The 20,614-nt window shown below is 47.1% G+C and overlaps 1 protein-coding gene across 8 annotated transcripts in view; it reads left to right on the plus strand.

Moving 5' to 3' along the window:
• Positions 1-20,580, plus strand: part of LOC116942601 (brefeldin A-inhibited guanine nucleotide-exchange protein 1-like) — a 59,309-nt gene extending 38,729 nt beyond the window's left edge. For 5 of the 8 annotated variants that reach the window (XM_076067245.1, XM_076067244.1, XM_076067243.1 and 2 more), the window contains 13 exons: positions 103-275; positions 1,403-1,563; positions 3,873-4,003; positions 5,304-5,442; positions 7,069-7,204; positions 11,962-12,100; positions 12,825-12,900; positions 13,069-13,210; positions 14,269-14,408; positions 14,882-15,047; positions 16,789-16,927; positions 17,348-17,465; positions 18,071-20,580. In XM_076067245.1, the coding sequence (XP_075923360.1) occupies positions 103-275; positions 1,403-1,563; positions 3,873-4,003; positions 5,304-5,442; positions 7,069-7,204; positions 11,962-12,100; positions 12,825-12,900; positions 13,069-13,210; positions 14,269-14,408; positions 14,882-15,047; positions 16,789-16,927; positions 17,348-17,465; positions 18,071-18,229 (1,819 nt within the window). In that variant the 3' untranslated portion in view covers positions 18,230-20,580. The remainder of the gene's footprint in view (positions 1-102; positions 276-1,402; positions 1,564-3,872; positions 4,004-5,303; positions 5,443-7,068; positions 7,205-11,961; positions 12,101-12,824; positions 12,901-13,068; positions 13,211-14,268; positions 14,409-14,881; positions 15,048-16,788; positions 16,928-17,347; positions 17,466-18,070) is intronic. The other 3 variants (XM_076067247.1, XM_076067246.1, XM_032954711.2) reach the window with 1 other exon arrangement.
• The last annotated feature ends 34 nt before the right edge of the window (positions 20,581-20,614 follow it).

Consider the following 20,614-nt stretch of genomic DNA (forward strand, 5'->3'; position numbering starts at 1 on the left):
AGCAATTGCGGGGCTGCGCCTTTATATATATCTTTTTCTTCTTTTCTTTCTCTTTCACACTAATGTCACGAACATCCGGATTTTTTTGGCTGTGGCGCGCAGGTCCCCGACGGTGCGGGACATGGTGGTGCGCTGCATAACCCAGATGGTGAACTCGCAAGCGGCCAACATCCGCTCGGGCTGGAAGAACATCTTCTCCGTGTTCCACCTGGCAGCGTCTGACCAGGACGAGAGCATCGTGGAGCTCGCGTTCCAGACCACCAGCCACATCGTCAGTGCGTAGCGCAAAACTCCCAGAACGCTGACGCCAGAGTGGTGGCGCAAGCCCTTTGGAGTGCCAATAAATGCGCCATGGTGGCAAGATGTTAACTACCTTGCCTGGTATGCAGGAGATCGTGGGTTCGATCCCGACCAGGATGCCTGTATATTTGGAGTTTGCGTGTCTCCCTGTGGTCGTGTGGGATTTTTCTCCATGTCCAGTTTTTTTCCTCCACATTTAGAAACATGCTTTTAGAGTATCTGTCTGCTTTAAATTTCAATATGATAAGCCACTTCGTTGAGCTCTCATTTGTAGCCAGGTTGCTTCTGAAAAAAAGCTATATTGCTAAGTGGGCCTTACCTGCCTTACAATGCTCGTGAGCTTGTCATGGACATTAGCATTTTAATTTGAGCTCACGAATCCAGGTTCTCTTGAGCCTGAGCCTGCTTCGGGGCCGAAGCTTTCACTTGGATCGCTCACTCACACCCAGCGCCGCCACCATCTCGAGCCTTGAACCCCATCGAGCTATGCAGCTGCTTGACTCCACTCGAGCGTTTTTGTGAAACCGCTTGCCCCCCTCACCCCCCGGGAGCTCGTTTTACAAAATAGTTCTTAAGGCGCGTGAACAATTACAAATGAATGCGTCATTATATTACATGAATGGTAATACACGCTTGTGCTTTGTAGCAGGGTCTGTGTGTGCAATTGTTCACCATGTCACGAACCTGAAAATATGCAATGGCTTTCTATGACTAAGATACTGTACTTTGCCATCATCATGATTATCATCACTCGTCGTCATGTTCCAGGCATTGCTTAGGTTTGTGGATGGAAAAAACGTCTCCATGCCTTTTATTCTTCCCTCTATAATTGTTACTTCGTTAAATACTTAGCAAATAATTTGTTTCTAACAATGCGGTAACAGTGGTGATAGCAGCTGCAGACACTTTCACTTCAATTTATTTTCCATTTTGGCTATTTGGTGCACAAATAATGTCTTAAGAGTCCATTATTATATATATTGCTGTTGGTGACTTTAGACATTCTGCAGGTCAACTTCAAGTAAATTGATCTCGTTAACCGTACGTCACCGGCGTCCTCTTGTTTTTTGCGTCTCTTCCCACCTCCCGTGTCCTGCCCCAGCCACGGTGTTCGAGAGGCACTTCCCGACCACCATCGATTCGTTCCAGGATGCCGTCAAGTGCCTGTCGGAATTTGCCTGCAACGCGGCCTTCCCCGATACGAGCATGGAGGCCATCCGCCTCATCCGGCACTGTGCAAAATACGTGTCTGAGCGTCCACAGGTGAGAGCAGAGACAAAGATGCCCCCAACATAGCCTCAACCACGTTTGACACACGTACACACCATTCAAAGACAAAGAACCCCCCTAAAGCCTGAACATACTTTTGGGGCAAGTGCTGTTAGCGACTAGCACCTATGAAGGCCGGCAGGGCACGCGAAGCGGGTGGTGGGTGGCCAGCACCACGCCTTTGTCTCCCCAGTGGTGATGATTACACATCGCAACCAGGTACTCATTTGAGGCTGAGTCGACCTAGGGGATGCTCAGTTCAGATAATCGTTCCCGGTATTGGCCGTGAGCAGAAATCGATCTCGGGTCGCCGGTTTCTTAGCATAGCTGCGCTAACCGCTACCCTCTCACACACGCACAAATACGCATTTGCCGACCCACGTGCCTGCAACAGTCTTTCACTGCCTGTTCGAGCTGCTGCGTAGCTTCCGTCATTCAAAAGCTCAGTCAAAACTACTCTGCTTGTCAATAGCCACAAGTGACACTGTATCTGTTTCTCATTGCACTCGACTAATGTTTTAGTTGTTTGTTCAGCGCTCTTGTAATGGTTTGCCTTGTTACGGCGCTTTTATTGTGATTATCACATTGCACAAACACGCGCACACACCCTTCGCCTGCGTCTTTGTGTTAAAGCAAGTGAAAGAGGTAGCTTGTTTGTGGTGCGACGCACACGCTGTCCGTTGTGTAAAATAAATGCATCTGAGCATCTGGGCCCATGTCATCACGGTGGATGTGTGAGACAAGCTTGTAATTATTGCAAGGAAAATGTTTGAAGATTTTTTTTTGAAGATGGTGCATTAGCAGTGGGTCTTCCCAATTAAATTACATTGCCACTTGAGGACGGTGGTTTTTTAAAGGAGTTAAAATATAAATTTTGATTTAAAGCTTTCGTGACTGCAGTAATTCATAGTCTTAGCTCTTTCAGTAAAGTCACGTTGAAGGGAAACAATAAAATAATAAAATATATATAATAATAAAATATATTGTTTTATATATATTATTATTTTATTGTTTCCCTTAAACGTGACTTTACCGAAAGAGCTAAGAATATATATAATTCAAATATAGTTGCAGAGATGGGGTGGTGGTAAAGATATTACATTCACACGGATTGAAACATTTAATTTGATTTATATTCAGACTTCCTCTGAGCACGTGATAAAAAAAGAAATAACCCTCGGGCCTTTTAGCGTTCACCTGCAAGAACGCTGCACGCGTTCATAATTCTTGTGTAGACTGAGCAGGCCGTGGCAGGGATCAAATCGATCGCTCTCAAAGTGGCTCAATGGCAATGGAGCAATACAAACACCCAAGCTCTACAGCCGCGCCGTGTAAGCATGGCTTTGTTGAAGTCCTTGAATGCCGCATTAATTCTCTTAACTGGTGGGTCACAACTGCATGTTGACAGTCTCTTCACGGTTGACGTAATAGACAGCTGTGGTTGAACGTAATCCCGCTTGCCAATGTTTGGCAACCCCACATTTGATCTGGATCCTTCCTCTTTTTTTCTCTTTCACGGCACACTTTCTTGCAACTTTGTTGGCCAAGCCTGCTTACAATGGCCAGACCACTGCAATTTCCCGAAGAGTACCGTGTAGTGATAAATATTGTAGGGATTTTTATTTTGCACGTATATCTCGTGGCACTGGATTATATGCTGTACATCGCATTCCATCTCATTCTTTCCATTTCCCCAACCGGTAAGTCTCGGCTTGGGGGACCCTCGGTGGAAACCACCATACATTGCGCAAGGTGCTGCATGCTACCACCTGTGAAACTGCTGGACATCTGTGGAAAAGAGCTTTATTGTAGCTCATTGGATTCCTCTAGTGTAAATAAATATTGTGATTATGATTCTAAGTTGCTCCTGGAGATATGGAGCGAACAATTGCTTCCACGAAATTAATCTGTTGGGAAGAAAGTTGAGAGAGGGTCATTGGAAGTATTTGGAGTATGTCTAAAGGGATCAACCTGTGCACATTCTTAACCCTGTCCCGTTCCGATGACGTTCGTACGTGTACGTCATCAAAGTGGAAAACTCAAAATAGCTATCGGTACCGAGGCTCCCTCAAGGACATGCGGGAGGGTGCGTTGCCCAGTTTGTCGCCAGCTATCATGGAGTGTGGTTGCGTCGCTACAGTTTTTTGCGGTGCGTACAAACAGCGGCGCTACTACGCCTAAATAAAACTAACGCCGATCCGTTTGCGTGTTCCGAGGTCCACGGTTGAACGGGACCCCACCCTCCAACTTGCAGACGTCTTGGAATGGGTTAATTGCACGTGACTCTTGATCTTTCTTGTCAGACATTCCGCGAGCACACGAGCGACGACATCAACGTGGTGCCCGAGGACCGCGTGTGGGTGCGAGGGTGGTTCCCCATCCTCTTCGAGCTCTCCTGCATCATCAACCGCTGCAAGTTGGACGTCCGCACCAGGTTAGCTCTGCACGATTGTAACGTGGGAGTCGGGCAGGTGTACGTATGTGTGTTGAACTTCTTTTGCAGCGTACGTACGTAGCCAACCGTGCGAATCGGAGGTACTACATGAAGGATCGCAAGTCGAGAGACGGCTGTAGCTTGAAGGGGCCATCGTCCATGACCGATGATGACGAAGATATGTTGACTATGATCCTTGACAAGATCGCCCGCGATTCGCCTGTTCTTATCGGATCGCCGACGCTAAAGGAGGGTTTCGGTGTTGAGCCTGTGCGTAGTGCTCGGACAGGTGACCACCATCCATGGCAGGTCCTCCGATTCGCATGGTTGGCTGTGTACGAACTCTGCACAAGTTCAACATACAGAACAATGGGCCAGCATAATGTGCATGCTTATAATGTACGTTGATTACCATATAAATAAATAATCTCCACCACTACTTCACGCAAGAAGAGCTCACAAGTGATTTCATCACATCTACCCCTCTATTTAAGGAACGAAACAGGAGGATTTCTCCACAATTCTGACTGGCGCCTGATGAAGCTAGTTATTAATGGCGAAACGTTGTACTCGGATTGTAAATGTTGTGGCTTTGCTCTCCAACACACCGGTGTGCTGCACTAGTAACGAATTGGCCACGTTCTGTTCACGTGACAAACCTTACTAATTGGCTGTGTCGGGTGGCGGCGGGTTTAACGACACATATATTTACGCGATCTAACCCAACAAATCTGTTGTGAAAATGTGATCGATGTTATAAATATATGCGGGGCTGCATTGTGGACAGCAGATGGCAGTGCAGCAAAACCCATTGACGTGCTGTATAGCTACGCTGCCACTTCTCTGCTCCCTACCGTCCTAAACCCGTGCTGACCAGCGCGGTTTAGTATTTTGAAATAACCCCCCACGACCCGTTCAGCGTGGGGAGACGGGCATCCAGCTTTGGATTGACATGGGGCTGTGTATGTCGGCTATGAGTTACACGGTTAATGGAGGGCAAGGAGTGAATGTTGGAGTAATTATTGGCTTGAAATCTACTGCTCAATATTTAATTGGATTGTTTGATGAAAATATGGAACCTCTTGCAGTAAATCAGGGGCTCAGAATAATTTTGCATGGCCTGTCACAAAATATATAGTGGAAGAACCTTGCTTTAAGGTTGTGCCCCGTAATTTTGGCTTTGCGTTGGGGGGGAAAAAGTGTTCGCGTAAACCATTTCGTGATGGGTGTGAAGCACGCGTATTAACGGTGACTGTTAGAATCGTCGACTCCAATATGTGGCTCTCCCCTTTTTACGCAGGGGTCTAACCGTGATGTTTGAGATCATGAAGACGTACGGGCACACGTTTGAGAAGCACTGGTGGCAGGACCTCTTCCGAATCGTGTTCCGCATCTTTGACAACATGAAGCTGCCCGAGCAGCAGACAGAGGTGAAAAGCGTAAGGGGCAACATTTTTTTCACCGACTTTTTGAGGTGTTGGGTCGGGTGAACAATCAATCGAGCAGGTGGTGTATCCAGAGGTTATTAAACCATAGCTTTTTGCAGGCTTCAGAGATTGGTAAATAGTGGCATGCTTCATCTTGTTTTGTTTACATTGTTTAAAGATCATTGCGTTTGGGGGGGGTGGGGAGGCTATGCTCAAAGCGCCCGGAATGATCTCGATCTCGTCAGATGTCGGAATTCAAGCAGCAGGGCTGAGCCTGGATAATACTCGGATGGGCAACCACCATGCATGAAACAGGTTGTTATCGGCTGCTGCAGAGGGGCAGTCCAGCACATTTATTGTTGTGCTGTACTCTTATGCTTCCACCCCTATGCTGCTCAACTTCACTGACCCGCACTCACCGGTATCCTGAAGTGTGGTCAAATAAACTCCAGTGACCCGCGAGGTATGGGGTGGCCATCATCCCACAGTGGAGTGTTGACAAAAGGAACTTAAGTATACATAGCATATGGTTCCAAAGCTCAATAATCCACAAATGTTTACGTATTTATTTTATTTGCATGTTTAGAGAGACCAATTCAAACACATTTGAAAGGAGACATTACTTCTGTCTGACATTTGCATAGTTTCAACATGAGAGCAGCAAATACCGACCTCTCCAAAAGACAATATTTGTAGACTTAAAGCTTTCTTGACTGCAGGAATTCATCATATTCTTTGGGTCTTTCGGTAAAGTCACGTAGATAGGTTCAAAGAAAATAACAAAAAATCTACGACGTTTCGATCACAACACAAGCGATCGTCATGATCGTCAATATTTGTAATTTGCATTTTTGCAAGCCAGGTGCCCCCGTCGGGAGCGTTGGCCACAGTCACTTAATTATCACAGTGCTGTGCTTCTCCACACAGCAGTTGATAGGACAGAACATGGGTGAAATGTTACAGCAATAAAGATATTGCGGGAGGGGAGGGAGGTTCGCATCACTGCCACTGGATACGCCACCAAGTGAAATCCACAGCCGCCTGGACTTCCACGTCACTCGCGTTTAAACAGCAGCCTGGAACACAGCACCCCTACATTATGCTGTTCTCTTTAAAAATATATCGTAAAATAACGGTGTGATTTATCAAACCATTTACGACGCATGCTGCTTTGACGTGCCAGACAGGCGTCTGTGAATTAATTATTGATTTTGGACAGAATGTTGGGATGGGACTATTGATTTTTTTTTGAGGATTTTTCAAATCCATGTGGTGGGTGAAATTTTTTTTTGTATTGTGTCGAGTGGATTACACTTCAAAGTAGGTTTTATTAAAATTTCTATCATATATAGTTACATTTAAAATTGCAGCATATTCTCGTAATCCACAAATAAGATTGGCGTAAAGTGTTCATTAATTCCTATGTTTAAGTTCGCCAGTCTTCTCGAGTTCTACAACGTGGCTGGTGAAGGCAACGGTGTTTATTTGCTCTGCACGCTCGATAACAGCTAAACTCCAGCGACGCCCTTCGCATCTGCCCAGTGTCGCTGCTGATGGTTTTTTTTACGCTTCGTTTGTCCCTCTTCCGGCGTCGTCGCTACCGACGTCTTTATTTCCACCCGCCCCCCCCCCGACCAGAAAACGGAATGGATGACGACGACCTGCAACCACGCGCTCTACGCCATCTGCGACGTATTCACGCAGTACTATGAGGTGCTCGACGACATCCTGCTCGATGACATCTTCTCGCAGCTCTACTGGTGTGTGCAGCAAGGTTTGTAAAATGCACGCGACAACAATGACAGCAGCGGCCGCAGCTGTCGTTCACCACCCAGAGCGGCGGCGGCGGCGTCACCGCGGCCCTCATCCGGGGCTAGGTGCTTTGCTTGGTAAAGAAGTAGAATGATGGCAGAAAGTAATTTGGCCACGTGGTTGCGAATGAGCTGATGCAAGAATGTCCGTCCCCCAGAGCAAAACAGCACTAAGAGACGATAAAACATTAAAACTAGAACTACAGCACTTATGCCTGTGTTTTTGCACCTCAGGTTAGCACGGTTGCCTATGTATGGTGTGAAAGAAGTTCAGAGTATCATCAATACTCTGCTAGCATGTATGTATGATGATGAAAATGAAGTGACTAATTATCGCTACAGGAAATCCGAGGACAGACCCAGGCATTATGGGTTAATTGACCATGATAACTGGCAGATGTACCCACTGCACTCCCCATTGTACCAGCTCGCCGCGTTTTAGCCACCTGGTGCTCTACTCATTGTTGTGAGCGTCGCTCCTTCACCCTCCTCTTGTTACTTCAGCTGCCTAGCAGCGTTCTTAAATGAGCCTCCTGCACAGATGCCGATTTTGACACCGCAATGTCCAGTCATCTGCAAGTTCACAAACCTTTAAACGCACGCACACACCTCTGGTTAGAAAGCACAGGTATGAAGAAGTCGTTTATTGCCAGGAGTGACTAGGTGGCTCATTGGTGCTCTTTGTGTTTAGTTTGTTGTCCTTCCCCCGCACCTTTGATGAGCACGATTGGCTATGTACGGTAAAAAAATTTGTTCAACATACATACGTAGATGCCAAGTCATCAATGGAGTGATTTCTTGAATAAATATATATACATTCACTTAATAAAACCAGGTTCTTAATTGCAGTGAGTTTCATAGTCTCAGTTTGATCACCAATGACCACATGCCCTTTTCACGTCTCGACAGAACAGCAACCCAAGAGTCCAAGTCTTAGTTGATGATGTACACCAGCGATGGGGTAACAGTTTCCTTATATAATCGGAATCTTTATACCGGAGGAATTTGATGAGCTCTAAAGCTATTTCATACGTCCAGTATTTCACAGATATAACCTTAGCAGACCACACATTAACCCACACCTTCACATTTTCCAATTGTAATGCAAAAAATGATGGTTCACCTTTCGCACAGGAATGCAATGCCGACATTCCTCTCACGTACTTAATGAAGACAAGATGTTTGCAGTGAATTTTGATTTAAAGCTTTCGTGACTGCAGGGATTCATAATCTTGGTTCTTTCGGTAAAGTCACGTAGAAGGGAAACAATAAAATAATAAAAATATAAAACAATTATCACGACGTTTCGACTGCAACACAAGCAATCATCATCAGGTGTGAAAACCACAGCATGAAAAACATTTTCATGCCTGATGATGATTGCTTGTGTTGCAGTCGAAACGTCGTGAGAACTTTATTGTTTTATATTTTTATTATTTTATTGTTTCCCTTCTACGTGACTTTACCGAAAGAACCAAGAATAAGAATATGTTTGCAGTGATTGATAAATTGCATTTGGCAGCCGTTTCAAAGCAATAGGCCTCTTGTGGCCACAGGCCGTAAGGACAAAGAACATGCTGCTCAGCAAAAACGTTGTTTCGTGCTTACAGATGAAAGTGCCGTTGTAACGTATGCATTGCTCCCCATATCCGCATCGCACGGGGGATCATCGCTGAGGTCCAGGGCACTTTGACGTGGACGCGTTAGGATACCGGGAGCCCCCCCCCCCCGGGCACAATTACCGTTGAGCTTGAACATTGTTTTTAAGGATGCACTTCTCCCCGCAGCTTTATAGCTTGCAATAGCAGCATGGCCCCAATTGCCGAACACGCAGTTAATCGCGCGTTCACGATCCCAGAGCGTCAACCTGAGCCACTAAGTGCCACGGCATGAAATATATTACAGTTTTGTTGTTGTTGTTTTGACCGGCGATGGCTTCTTTCGGCCTGTTTTTCAGTACTGTAAAGAAAGTGGGGTTTTTATGGATTTCAGCTTTCCAGCCTTATTAACTAATGCTTTGCAATGCATCCAGCAGCATGTTGTTTTGAGCACATACCACTTGCTGTTTAATCTTCATTCAATGGCTCAAAGATCAGAGGTGCACGCTGCTGGATATTTTGTAATGTTTTGAGGAAGAAGGTTTTCTTTTGCTCGATCAGAATTTGATTTAAGCTTCTGAATAATAAGTTAATACCTTAGTGGGCTTTACTTGGTGGGGATAGTTTAGTTTATTTGTATGTGTTTGGGTTAGTTGTTTACCTTTCTTATACTTTGCACTCCCATTGTGTTTTTGTACTGTTGTTGTTGTAACGTTCTTACCCGCCCCTTACCAGACATCTGTGAAAAAGAGCTTCGTGGCTCATCAGATTCCTTCCATATAAATACATATTCTGATTCTAATCGATGTAGAAAATTCCTAATAACATTTCAAGGTCCTCAATGTCGATCTTTATTTAATGAACAGAGAAAAGAACTATCCCACAAACTTTCTGTACATGTGTAGTGGATTTAACTGAGTCACAGACGTACTTCTTGGAGGCAACACATTTATTGATACCAACACATTAACACAAAGGGGTAACTGCCCCTTTACCAGATAACAGCCTATGGTGGTGGACCACCAGGCTAACTACACACTTTGGTGGTGGACCACCAGGCTAACTACACGCTATGGTGGTGGACCACCAGGCTAACTACACACTATGGTGGTGGACCACCAGGCTAACTACACCCTATGGTGGTGGACCACCAGGCTAACTACACCCTATGGTGGTGGACCACCAGGCTAACTACAGACTATGGTGGTGGACCACCAGGCTAACTACACCCTATAGTGGTGGACCACCAGGCTAACTACACACTATGGAAGTGGACCACTAGGCTAACTACACCCTATGGTGGTGGACCACCAGGCTAACTACACCCTATGGTGGTGGACCACCAGGCTAACTACACACTATGGTGGTGGACCACCAGGCTAACTACACCCTATGGTGGTGGACCACCAGGCTAACTACACACTATGGTGGTGGACCACCAGGCTAACTACACACTATGGTGGTGGACCACCACGCTAACTACACACTATGGTGGTGGACCACCACGCTAACTACACACTATGGTGGTGGACCACCAGGCTAACTACACCCTATGGTGGTGGACCACCAGGCTAACTACACCCTATGGTGGTGGACCACCAGGCTAACTACACACTATGGTCGTGGACCACCAGGCTAACTACACACTATGGTGGTGGACCACCAGGCTAACTACACACTATGGTGGTGGACCACCAGGCTAACTACACACTATGGTGGTGGACCACCAGGCTAACTACACCCTATGATGGTGGACCACCAGGCTCACTACCCTAATTACACTGGGAGGAGCTACAACAGACAGGACCCCAGCTTGGGTCCAGGTCCGCGTGTTGGTGACTCTTCTCGGACGTAGAACGTAGATGACAACAGCAACGCTGAACCCCGGTCCCTGTGGGGACCCGGTTTATATCCTCACTGGTCGTGGCTGGCCCCGCCCTTGGCCACGACCACCTTCTCGACCCTTCTCGTAGGATCTCACCCCGACACGTGACCACCCCCTAGCCCCCACTGGTCACGTGTCCTTCGGGGTCAACGAGAGTGCCATGGCCCACAGTAACCCCGTTCCTATGGCCCGCACTCTCACACCCTACCCTGTAGGGGTCGGTACTGCGCTGTCAATCAGTGCTCACCAAGCCCCCTCTAGGGCCGGTACTACACCCACATGTACGGGGTGTCCGCGATGGCAATACAAAGCACGCTGTGCCTCACTAGAGCCGGCATTACCCAGTGACATCCAGGATGTCGCTACATACGTGATGTCTGCGATGCGAGTACATCGCACGCCGTGCCTCTGTAAGGCCGGCACCACACAGTGACATCCGTGATGTCACTACACATGTACAGCCCTTTTATCAATCCACTTCTGGATGAGGGCCTCACCATGCCGTGTGGCTCTTTAAGGTTATCCGACCGTACTTTGATGTCGGCCAGTGTAATGTGAGAGCATAGAAATACAGTACAACGATCGATTTTGCTGCACTGCCCTCTGCCACTTACACCGCATAGCTCTGCAGCCTACTACAACCCGTTAGTGCCTGATGGTCACCCATCCAAACATTGTCCGAGCTCAACCCCTGCTTCGCTTCGGAGACTTGACGAGATTGAGCGCAATCCCGGGTGATTTGGTGATAGGCCTCAAGGTGTTTTTACCGTCGTACGTTTGCGCGTTCTCCCCGTGGTCGCGTGGAAATCTCAGGGTTCTCTGGGTTTTCCGCTCCACTTTTAAAAAAAAGTGCTTTGAGGTTATTTAGATAATTTTGCTGCTATAACGTTACACATGATAAGCCACTTTGTTGAGCTATCATTTGTGACCAGGTCCCTTCTGAAAAATAAGTTCAAACTTCCGTGGTCTTTGCCTGGTAGGATGGTTTAGTTTTATTTGTATGTTTCTTTGGGTGATAACGTGTTTCCTTTCCTGTACTTTGCACTCCTATCGCGTTTTTGTGATGTTTGTTGTAACATCTGTGAGAAAGAGCTTTATAGCTCTTAACTTTGCTCCAGTATAAATAAATATTCAGATTCTGTAAATTCTTAATGTACATTGACGCTTAAGACGTGACGTTTCACTTGTGCGCGTGTTGTCGACGGGTGCCCGTGGATCAATCTTTGCTTTCTTACAGACAACGAGCAGCTGGCTCGCTCGGGCACCAACTGTCTGGAGAACGTGGTGATTCTCAACGGAGAGAAGTTCTCGCCGAGCACGTGGGACAAGACGTGCTCCTGCATGCTCGACATCTTCAAGACCACCATCCCCAACGCGTGAGACACACGCAAAACCAGCCAAACTTATTTGGTCACGTGCTCGCGGCGCATTGCCATCGTGGAAATTGTAATCACGATTATCGTTATTAACAGTGGCAGCGTTTTCGTCAACGACGACAATTGAAGATGCCACCAAGGCGCTTGTGCCAGGCAAGGTGCACTTGGAGGCCACATTCGGTGTTCGTAAGGCTCGCTGGCAGGAGGTCGCGCAATTAGCCTAGGCGTTATGGGTTAACCGAGATAACTACCACCTGTACACCTGTGCATTTTACGGTGTCAATCCATCATCACAACCATTGTCATGAGCATTATTATTGTTGGCCAAAGTCAGAGCAACCCTGTGGATCTTGTAGCGTGCAATTGGCGTTTTATAAATAGTACAAATACATGAACTTCACTGATAACTGGAGAAGGTGGACCTTGAAAGTAAGCATAACTACCAGTATTGTGCTTGTGGCAGCTTATTAAGCTCAATGATGCATCATCATCATCATCATCAGCCATTGTCCATCCACTGCTAGATTAAGTCCTCGTACCATTGCCGTGCCTCACAGTCTTACAGCGGTGCAATCCATGTCACCGCTATACACGGGTGGATCGCATCGTCGCTCCATCTCCACAGCAGTTGTCCTGTTTGGTGTGTTTTTCCCTTTGCCCGTCATTCCGTCACCAGTTGTGCATTTCGTTTCAAACGAGAATCCTTTGGTGTTGATGCCACCAGGTTGCTGACGTGGAGACCCGTGGGGGTGGAGGGCGAGTCCTCTCCGTCTCACGGCGATGGCAGCGAAAAGCCCTCGGTAAGCAACTTCCCCGGGGAGGGCGAGAGCCGTTGCATGAATCACGTTCGTCTGGCTTGGCAGGATTGCCGCTTGCGGGCACGACCCGATAAAGTTGACCGACCTGACCCATCCCTCGTCTTCCGGTCTCCCCCTCCCTGCGCTTCCCGCTCTGCCGTCGATGGCCAGGATGCCGTGTCGCAGCGCTCCTTCGACGTGTCGGTTCGCACGGACGAACACGCTGACCGGCCATCGGGCGACACCTGGAAGCAGAGCCAGTTCAGCCTGGTGTCGACAGCGAGCGACGAGCAGGGCCGCGGCAAGGGCCTGAGTAAGGAGGCCTCTGTATGGCACCAGCACCGTTCACTAATCCATGACGCCAGCACCATTCACAATGCAGAGCCAGTTCAGCCTGGTGTCGACAGCGGGCGACAAGCAGGGCTGCGGGAAGGGCCTGAGTAAGGAGGACATTCGCGGGCCTCTGTATGGCGCCAGCACTGGTCACTAATCTTGTCAATCACGAAAGTTTAAAGTAAAAAAAGCTGCTCTGATGATAGATTATAGCTATTTGTCAATCCAATGCTGGATGAGGGCAGCATGCCCCATGCTGAGGGGGTCCTGGGTTTTTTTAGAGTATTTGGTTGCTATAATTGTCTGCGTGATAAGTCACTTTGTTGAGCTATTATTTGTGGCTTCTTAAGAAGAGCTATATAGCTCAGTGGCCCTTACTTGGTCAATTAAGACAAGTTTAGTTTTAAGTTTAATGGTCGAAATGTCATGGTATTTGTTTTTATTTGTATTCACTTTATTTTTTTATTATTATTGAAAAAATACAAAGAATATAAATTCCTGCAGTCACGAAAGTTTTAAGTCAAAACGTATCCATAATACAGGTTTTATTTTTTTTTACAATCTTACGATTGTAAATGTTGTAGCTTTGCTCTCCAACACACCGGTGTGCTGTACTAGTAATGAATTGGCATGTTCCGTTTACGTGATTGGCTGTCGGGTGGTGGCGGGTTTAACGACACATATTGTACACGATCTAACCCAAAAAAAGCTGTATTATGGATTTTGGTCGCGAAGACCTATGTGTTATACATACATACAACGTGGAGTACAGGGAAATTGGCCTACTTTTTCACGCGCACAATTGGAGTCCATCGCATGAATCATTGAGAAAAATTAAGTGGGCCTGAGCAAGACATGCTGCAAGAAGGGCTCGCGGGGGCCGGTTGGTCAGAACTATCCACGGAGTGGCAGCCAAAGTGGAGACCGCACCACAGTGGAAGAAGTTCAACATACAGACACAGACATTGTGCTGGCAGGAGTTGGTGCCGCAACCCCCCCCTCCCCCCTTCACGCCTGCCACGTCTGTGCCGCACGCAGGGATGTCCGAGCAGAAGCTGTTCGCCGCACTGCTCATCAAGTGCGTGGTCCAGCTGGAGCTCATCCAGACGATCGACAACATCGTGTTCTTCCCCGCCACCAGTAAGAAGGAGGACGCCGAGAATCTTGCCGCAGCCCAGGTGTGATTCGGGGTCACGATGCGGTTCAATAATCGGTTCTTGTTTTAGTTTTGTGCCATTTGCCTTGGGGGTTACTGCTCGTTTGAGTCTGTTAGGCTGAAGGTTCGTCCGCAGATAACTAGCGTATATATTTTGCATTCATATGCTCGCATTTCAATGCGTGTTCCCTGAATGTGAGAATTAATGCTTGTTCCGTAAACATGGGGAATTTTATACTTAGCTTAGATTGAACGTTAATTTACTTTTGCAATATTTTCCATTCCTAACAACATTTTTTTGTTCAAATTGCGCTACTTCACGACTGCTTAATTTTGTTTGTTTTGCTTTCCTCATTTCGGTGACTCGGGTCACTCTTGCAACGATTGAGACTCGATCCTCGTCTCTCTTTGACTTCTCACCCGAGTTAAACGAAAGTAACGGGAAACCCGAACTTTGCCTGTGACTGATGTCGCTTGCCGATTGTCTGATCGCAGCGCGACTCTGACGCAGACGTGCACATTGACACGGAAGACCAGGGCATGTACCGCTACCTGAGCTCCAACCAGCTGTTCAAGCTGCTCGACTGCCTCCTCGAGTCCCACCGATTCGCCAAGGCCTTCAACGCCAGCCACGAGCAGCGTACCGCACTCTGGAAGGCTGGTAGGGGCCTCGCACGCAACCAGTGTTTTTTTTGTTCCCCTCTTAGTTTAATGCCCCGGCAACGCCTGTATTGGCCTGCGTTGGCAAAGCTGCTCATAGCCAACTGTTAATCCGTGGGCCAGAGCAGAGATTGGTACCACTTGAGTTGGAAAACCTTCCCTAAAAATGCCATCGTTGTCTTGACGTGAGCCCACTTTTTTCCCCATTCTCCTACCCCGTGAGCACCTGACCTCAGGGCTTTTTGTCAGCGGAATATCTGTGCCCCCCCCCCCTTACCGCTTGCGCTCTGTACCGGGCTTTTGTTCAATAGTAATAATTAAATAAAGGTGACAAAACCTTTGTTGTATCTGTGTATTTAAAATGTCCAATAAGGGTGAATTATTTGATGACCCACTCATTTCAAATGGTTATCACAGTTGGCTGTTGTTGGTCGCACAAAGAAATGAGAACCACTAAAATTATGCCGCTTTAGGCGGTACCACCAAAATTGGGCCTTGGTTCATGGACTGTGTTGTCTGCTTGTGGAAGTGCAATTGAGAAGAATTTCTCAGTCGTTTTTAAAATGATACTTTACCGCAGTGGTTCCGAACCTTTACTGTAGTCTTACACCCCTTTGGTTCTCTATCGTAACAAAAAAGTATAATGTTAATAAATACTTAGGTTTGATGGAACAAAGTAGTTGTACTTTACGTTCCCAGGCTTAAATTATGTTTTCGATTATGTAGCTTTAAAAAAAATCTGGCATGTCTTGCACCCCCTGAAAGGGCTTCTCGCACACCCAGGGGGTGTGTGCACCCCCCAGGTTAAGATCCACTGCTTTACCGTATTAAATGAAAACTAGGACTGGTCAGATTTTTGGTTTACTTTGTTTGGTCCGATTAAGTTATTTGTTGAAAAATCGCTTGGAAAATTGATAGGAGGGTTAAATATGTATACGTCCTAAAAGAACTGCTTATTCTTGTCATAAATAAGATGGAATCTTACACATCCTTTATGTATATGTTAATGAATGTGTTCAGGTCACGGTAAAAGAGGGTTCAATGAGAGGAACACTACATATATGAATTGGATTTACTAATGTACAGCTATAATTAGGTAAATAATGTCACAAATGTATACATCGCCAAACACAATGCCAGTGGAGGCTGTTAAATGGAAACAAATTGCTTTAGTGAAAGGGGAAGTCACTCGATACCAATAAAAATCTTGAAATTTTTATTAAATTAGTGAGAATTATGTCTCCTATTTCTTAATGGGAACCCCGGTGCGTGCTTTGTGGTTGTGCTTGCTTCACGCCATTGTATGTGCATGTGCGTGCTTGTATGTGTTTCCGTGTGTGTGTATGTGTCTGTGCTCGTGTGCCTGTGCGCTATGAACCTGGTGACCCGGGTTTGATTCCCGCTCACGGCGAATTCCAGTGACGATTATTTGAATCGGTCCTGGGTCCCTCCTAGGTCGACTCAGCCTCAAATGAGTACCTGCTGTGATGTGTAAACATTGCCAATGGGGAGACAAAGGCGGCCGGGCAAGGTGTTGGCCACCCACCCCCTCGCGTGCTGTGCCGGCCTTCATAGGTGCTCGCGAATAGCACTTGCCCCAAGTATGTTAAGCCTATATGGGGATCTTTGTCATTGTGTCTGTGTACCCATGTGTGTGTGCTTATACGTGTATGTTTGCCTGTATGTGTGCCACCCGTGTGTGTGCCCGTGTGTGCGCGTCCAATTTGTGTGTGCTCATGCAGGGTTTAAGGGCAAGTCAAAGCCGAACCTGCTGAAGCAGGAGACGAGCAGCCTGGCGTGTTCGCTGCGCATCCTCTTCCGCATGTACATGGACGAGAGCAGGCAGAACGCCTGGGGAGAGGTCCAGAACCGCCTCATTGGGTACGGCGCCGTTCCAAGCGAATTCAATCGGTGCAGCGTTCACTGAGCAGTCGAGGAATACTGGATGTGGGCCTCCCCTACACCATGTGGGTCGTGGGGATTATTAGAACCGTATGTCACCACGCTGGTCAGGTCGCGTTGTTGAAAATGGACACCATCTGAGATGGGAGTATGGAAGTACAGTACAACAATTAGTTTTGCCCTCTTCTGCCCACAACGGAGCACCATAACAGCCTGAAAAACCTATGATGCATCCATCCGAGTTTCATACCCTCCTTGCCCTGACATCTGATGAGATCAGCTGCATTCTGAGTGCTTTGGTCATAAGCTACTGCAACATTCCCCTGTTCTTCATGCTGTCAGTCGTTCGCCAAGGAAGCCGGTAGTATTAACCGTCCCATTGGTGTATTTTGTTTGCAGGGCGTGCAGCGAGGCGTTCAGCTACTTCTTGTCACTGACTTCTGAGTCTCACCGGGAGGCGTGGACCAACCTCCTGCTGCTCTTCCTCACCAAGATCCTCAAGATCAGCGACGAGCGAGTGGGTGTCCACATCGTACATAGTCTCACTCCCCCAACTAATAAAAGTGGACAATATATCACCACCTCAAGTGAAGTGTGGGTGCGTGCGCTGGGCAGCAGCAGGCACTCACCAGCACCGAACCAGAGGGCCCATCCTGGCAAAGCCCCCCAAGCGAGAGCCCCTTTCTAGTGGTCCCTCTGGGCAAAGCCACCGCGCAAACCCCCTTCCTATCTCCGAGTCTGAACAGGGAGCGGCCGATTGCTATGCACCACTGGGCCTCTGGCCAAACCCCCATTAGCCTCCTCCTTCACCCACGAGGTTCTCGAGCTCAGAGACCCCAGGTGGGCAGGGTCAACCGAAGGGGGGAAGCCAGGAAGCCACGTGCCCAACGAGCCAGAGTTGGCAGTCCTGTATCACACTCGTAGCAAGCCTCATCTCGGTCCATATGCTACTGAAATTCTGTATCACATACTGCAACAACGTTATAGTCGAGGGCAACACAGCAACTGGATTTCACAGCTGACTGCGCGTCCGTCGTATGCACGGGTATTTCTCCTGGCGCATCGGGCTATATGTTTGTTAACTCTTCCGTCGGTGCCTCCCGTTTATTTTTTGTTGCCCAGTTCCGAGCCCACGCCTCGAGCTACTACCCGCTGCTGTGCGAGATCATGATGTTCGACCTCGTGCCCGAGCTGAGGACCGTGCTGCGAAAGTTTTTCCTCCGCATCGGCGCCGTCTTTGGCATTTCCATGCAGCAGCCGGAGACGCCCGGCTACAAGTAGAGATGTCTCCGTTGTTCCGCTTAGCAAAGAAGGAGAAAAGGGTGGTACATTTGATTGTAAGTTCACAGTTGTTATTATTATCATCATTACTGTACTATTATTATTATAATGTCGTCCTTGTCATTTAATTCAGTTACGGAAAGGTTTTCAACTCGAGAAGGTGAAATGTACGTCACATGACCGGAGGGTTTTGTCCTCTGCGAGTGACTAAGCTGTAAACATTTACTACAATTGGTGTGCGCTTCTCTCAGGGCGGGAGGCGTTGAAGAGCTTGCGATGATTTCGACGGAAGAGATTTCTCTTGAGAGTCACAGTGGTGAAGTGTGATCATGCCCACGTCTGTAGCCTTACCCCCTCCCCCCCACCGCCTCTTGTGCTGGCTAAACGCTTACCCAACCTTGCCCTGTTATCGACAGACCATCTGCATTCCTATTTAAGATACCGACGGCAGGTCATATGAACATTCGGAAAGGGTATTAAAGTATATTAATAATTGTACAGCATTGCATGTATTTATATTGATGCTTTTAACTGGAAAAAAGCCCAATTATTTGTTAGATTGGGTCAAGCTGCATATTTGTAAAAAACTAAAAAGTGACATAAAAACACCGTGTACTCCTTCATGACTTAGGCAAAAAAAAAAAGTTCAAAATTGTTTTTGTTTGCTTGGATCCATGCACAAGAGGCCTGCTGATGTGGTAAAGGTGTAAGATATAAGCTTGAGCAAGCACTAAACTGTGAACACTTTATGGGTGTGGAGATCTTCATTGATGTGTTTTTCTTTGTGAAGCTTTATGGACTTTTTTTTATACATTGCTGTGTGTGTGCAGGGCGCTGGTACATTTTATGACGCGCACGCACAGGCGGTCTCTCGCTGAATCACTTTCGTGTTACGTTGTGTTAATCTCCAAGGGCCGAGAGTGCTCCTATAATTTAATGTACATTTAATTGGGAGTCTGATTTTGGTATGGGGGATTGTATTTACTGAAGGGAATGTGTGTGTGTGTATATTGGAACCACAGTTATATAAACAACATCATACTCTGTAATCAGAGGTCTTCAGTTTAGCAGCGGTGTCCGCTAAGTCCACCTGCACCGGGAATGCATTGCAAAAATGTCCTTGTCAAAGATTTATTTTTTGAGTGTTCATCGTTGCATTATCTCACATTGGTACAATAGCTTTTTTTCCATTGTATGTTGGCCTTGAAACTTAAGTTGTTTAACAACGCAAATAAATAAACAAAAACTCCAACGTAATTTTTTTTGGCACAGCAGAGTCCAAAATTCTGTTTTGGCTACGTGCAGCCGCTTGCATGGTCATCGTCATATCACGGTGCTTTGATGGCAGGGGGTGTTAGATACATTTACAGTTTACACTGAGAAGTAGCTGGGCGACCGTGGGGTCATTCGCTTCGCAGTGTAGAGTTAGATGGCTGGCTGGCATTGAGCATGCAGCCCACGTCCACGGCGTGGTGTGCAACTCGGGAGACGGATTTCCCTCGGAGAAGAAAATTATACGGCAACACTATTATAACAGCGAGCGTGCGGTGTTGGAGCCAATCCTAGATGAAGCGTGTCTTTGCCGTGCCGGCTTGCAACAAGGGCATTGCGTTTGACTAGGAATCCCCATTCTCCAGCGCTCGCCTTGTTGGAGGCTGCTTAATTCGGACGTGACATTTCGCGTGCCCGTGCTTCAATGTGGCAGCATTGTGCATTCGGCGTAGCTTACGGTGGGAGCATAGAGCACAAGCTCGAACGTGGAAGCATTGCTGGTTTGGGGGGGGGGGGGGGGGTATGTTCAGACGCCACCTTATCCGTCCCGTGAAAAAAGCACTGTTATGCTGGAAATGAGCTCCGGTTTCTTCTCGCTCTTTGATGACTTCTCTGCTTGCGCTGTGCTCTCGGGGAGAGAGGGAGTCGGACAAAGTGTATAAATTTGTTTTGCTGTTGATTCATATGCGTTAATTATATGCGGGTCGATGCGTGTACTTTAGGTCGTGGTATATATAATAATATATATGGAATTCAAATATGAAATTTAAAAAAAGTGAGATGTAAGAAATTTGACTTTAAACATTAGCGGGGATTGCAAAGAAGATTGTGCGCAATGACTTTATCAGCCCAATACTTAGTAAAAACAAATTTCCAATCATTCACAGCTGTGGTGAGGGTGTAGCAGTCGAAATCGCTGGTGGATGTTAATTAAACAATGTATATGGAACAGCCATATATAGTTTTTCTATGTAAAGAAAAATAACGGATGCACCGCGGTTTATGTACAGTTTAATGGAGATCATCTGGTGGGACCTAAGCTGAGTAATAATAGTACGAATAAATGTTTTCAAACTCAACGCGTCTCTTTGGGAATCTTGCTAACATGCTGTG

The sequence above is a fragment of the Petromyzon marinus genome, chromosome 15, assembly GCF_048934315.1.
Source record: "Petromyzon marinus isolate PM22_M1 ecotype Great Lakes invasive population chromosome 15, UKy_Petmar_22M1.pri1.0, whole genome shotgun sequence".
NCBI classification, from domain to species: domain Eukaryota; kingdom Metazoa; phylum Chordata; class Hyperoartia; order Petromyzontiformes; family Petromyzontidae; genus Petromyzon; species Petromyzon marinus.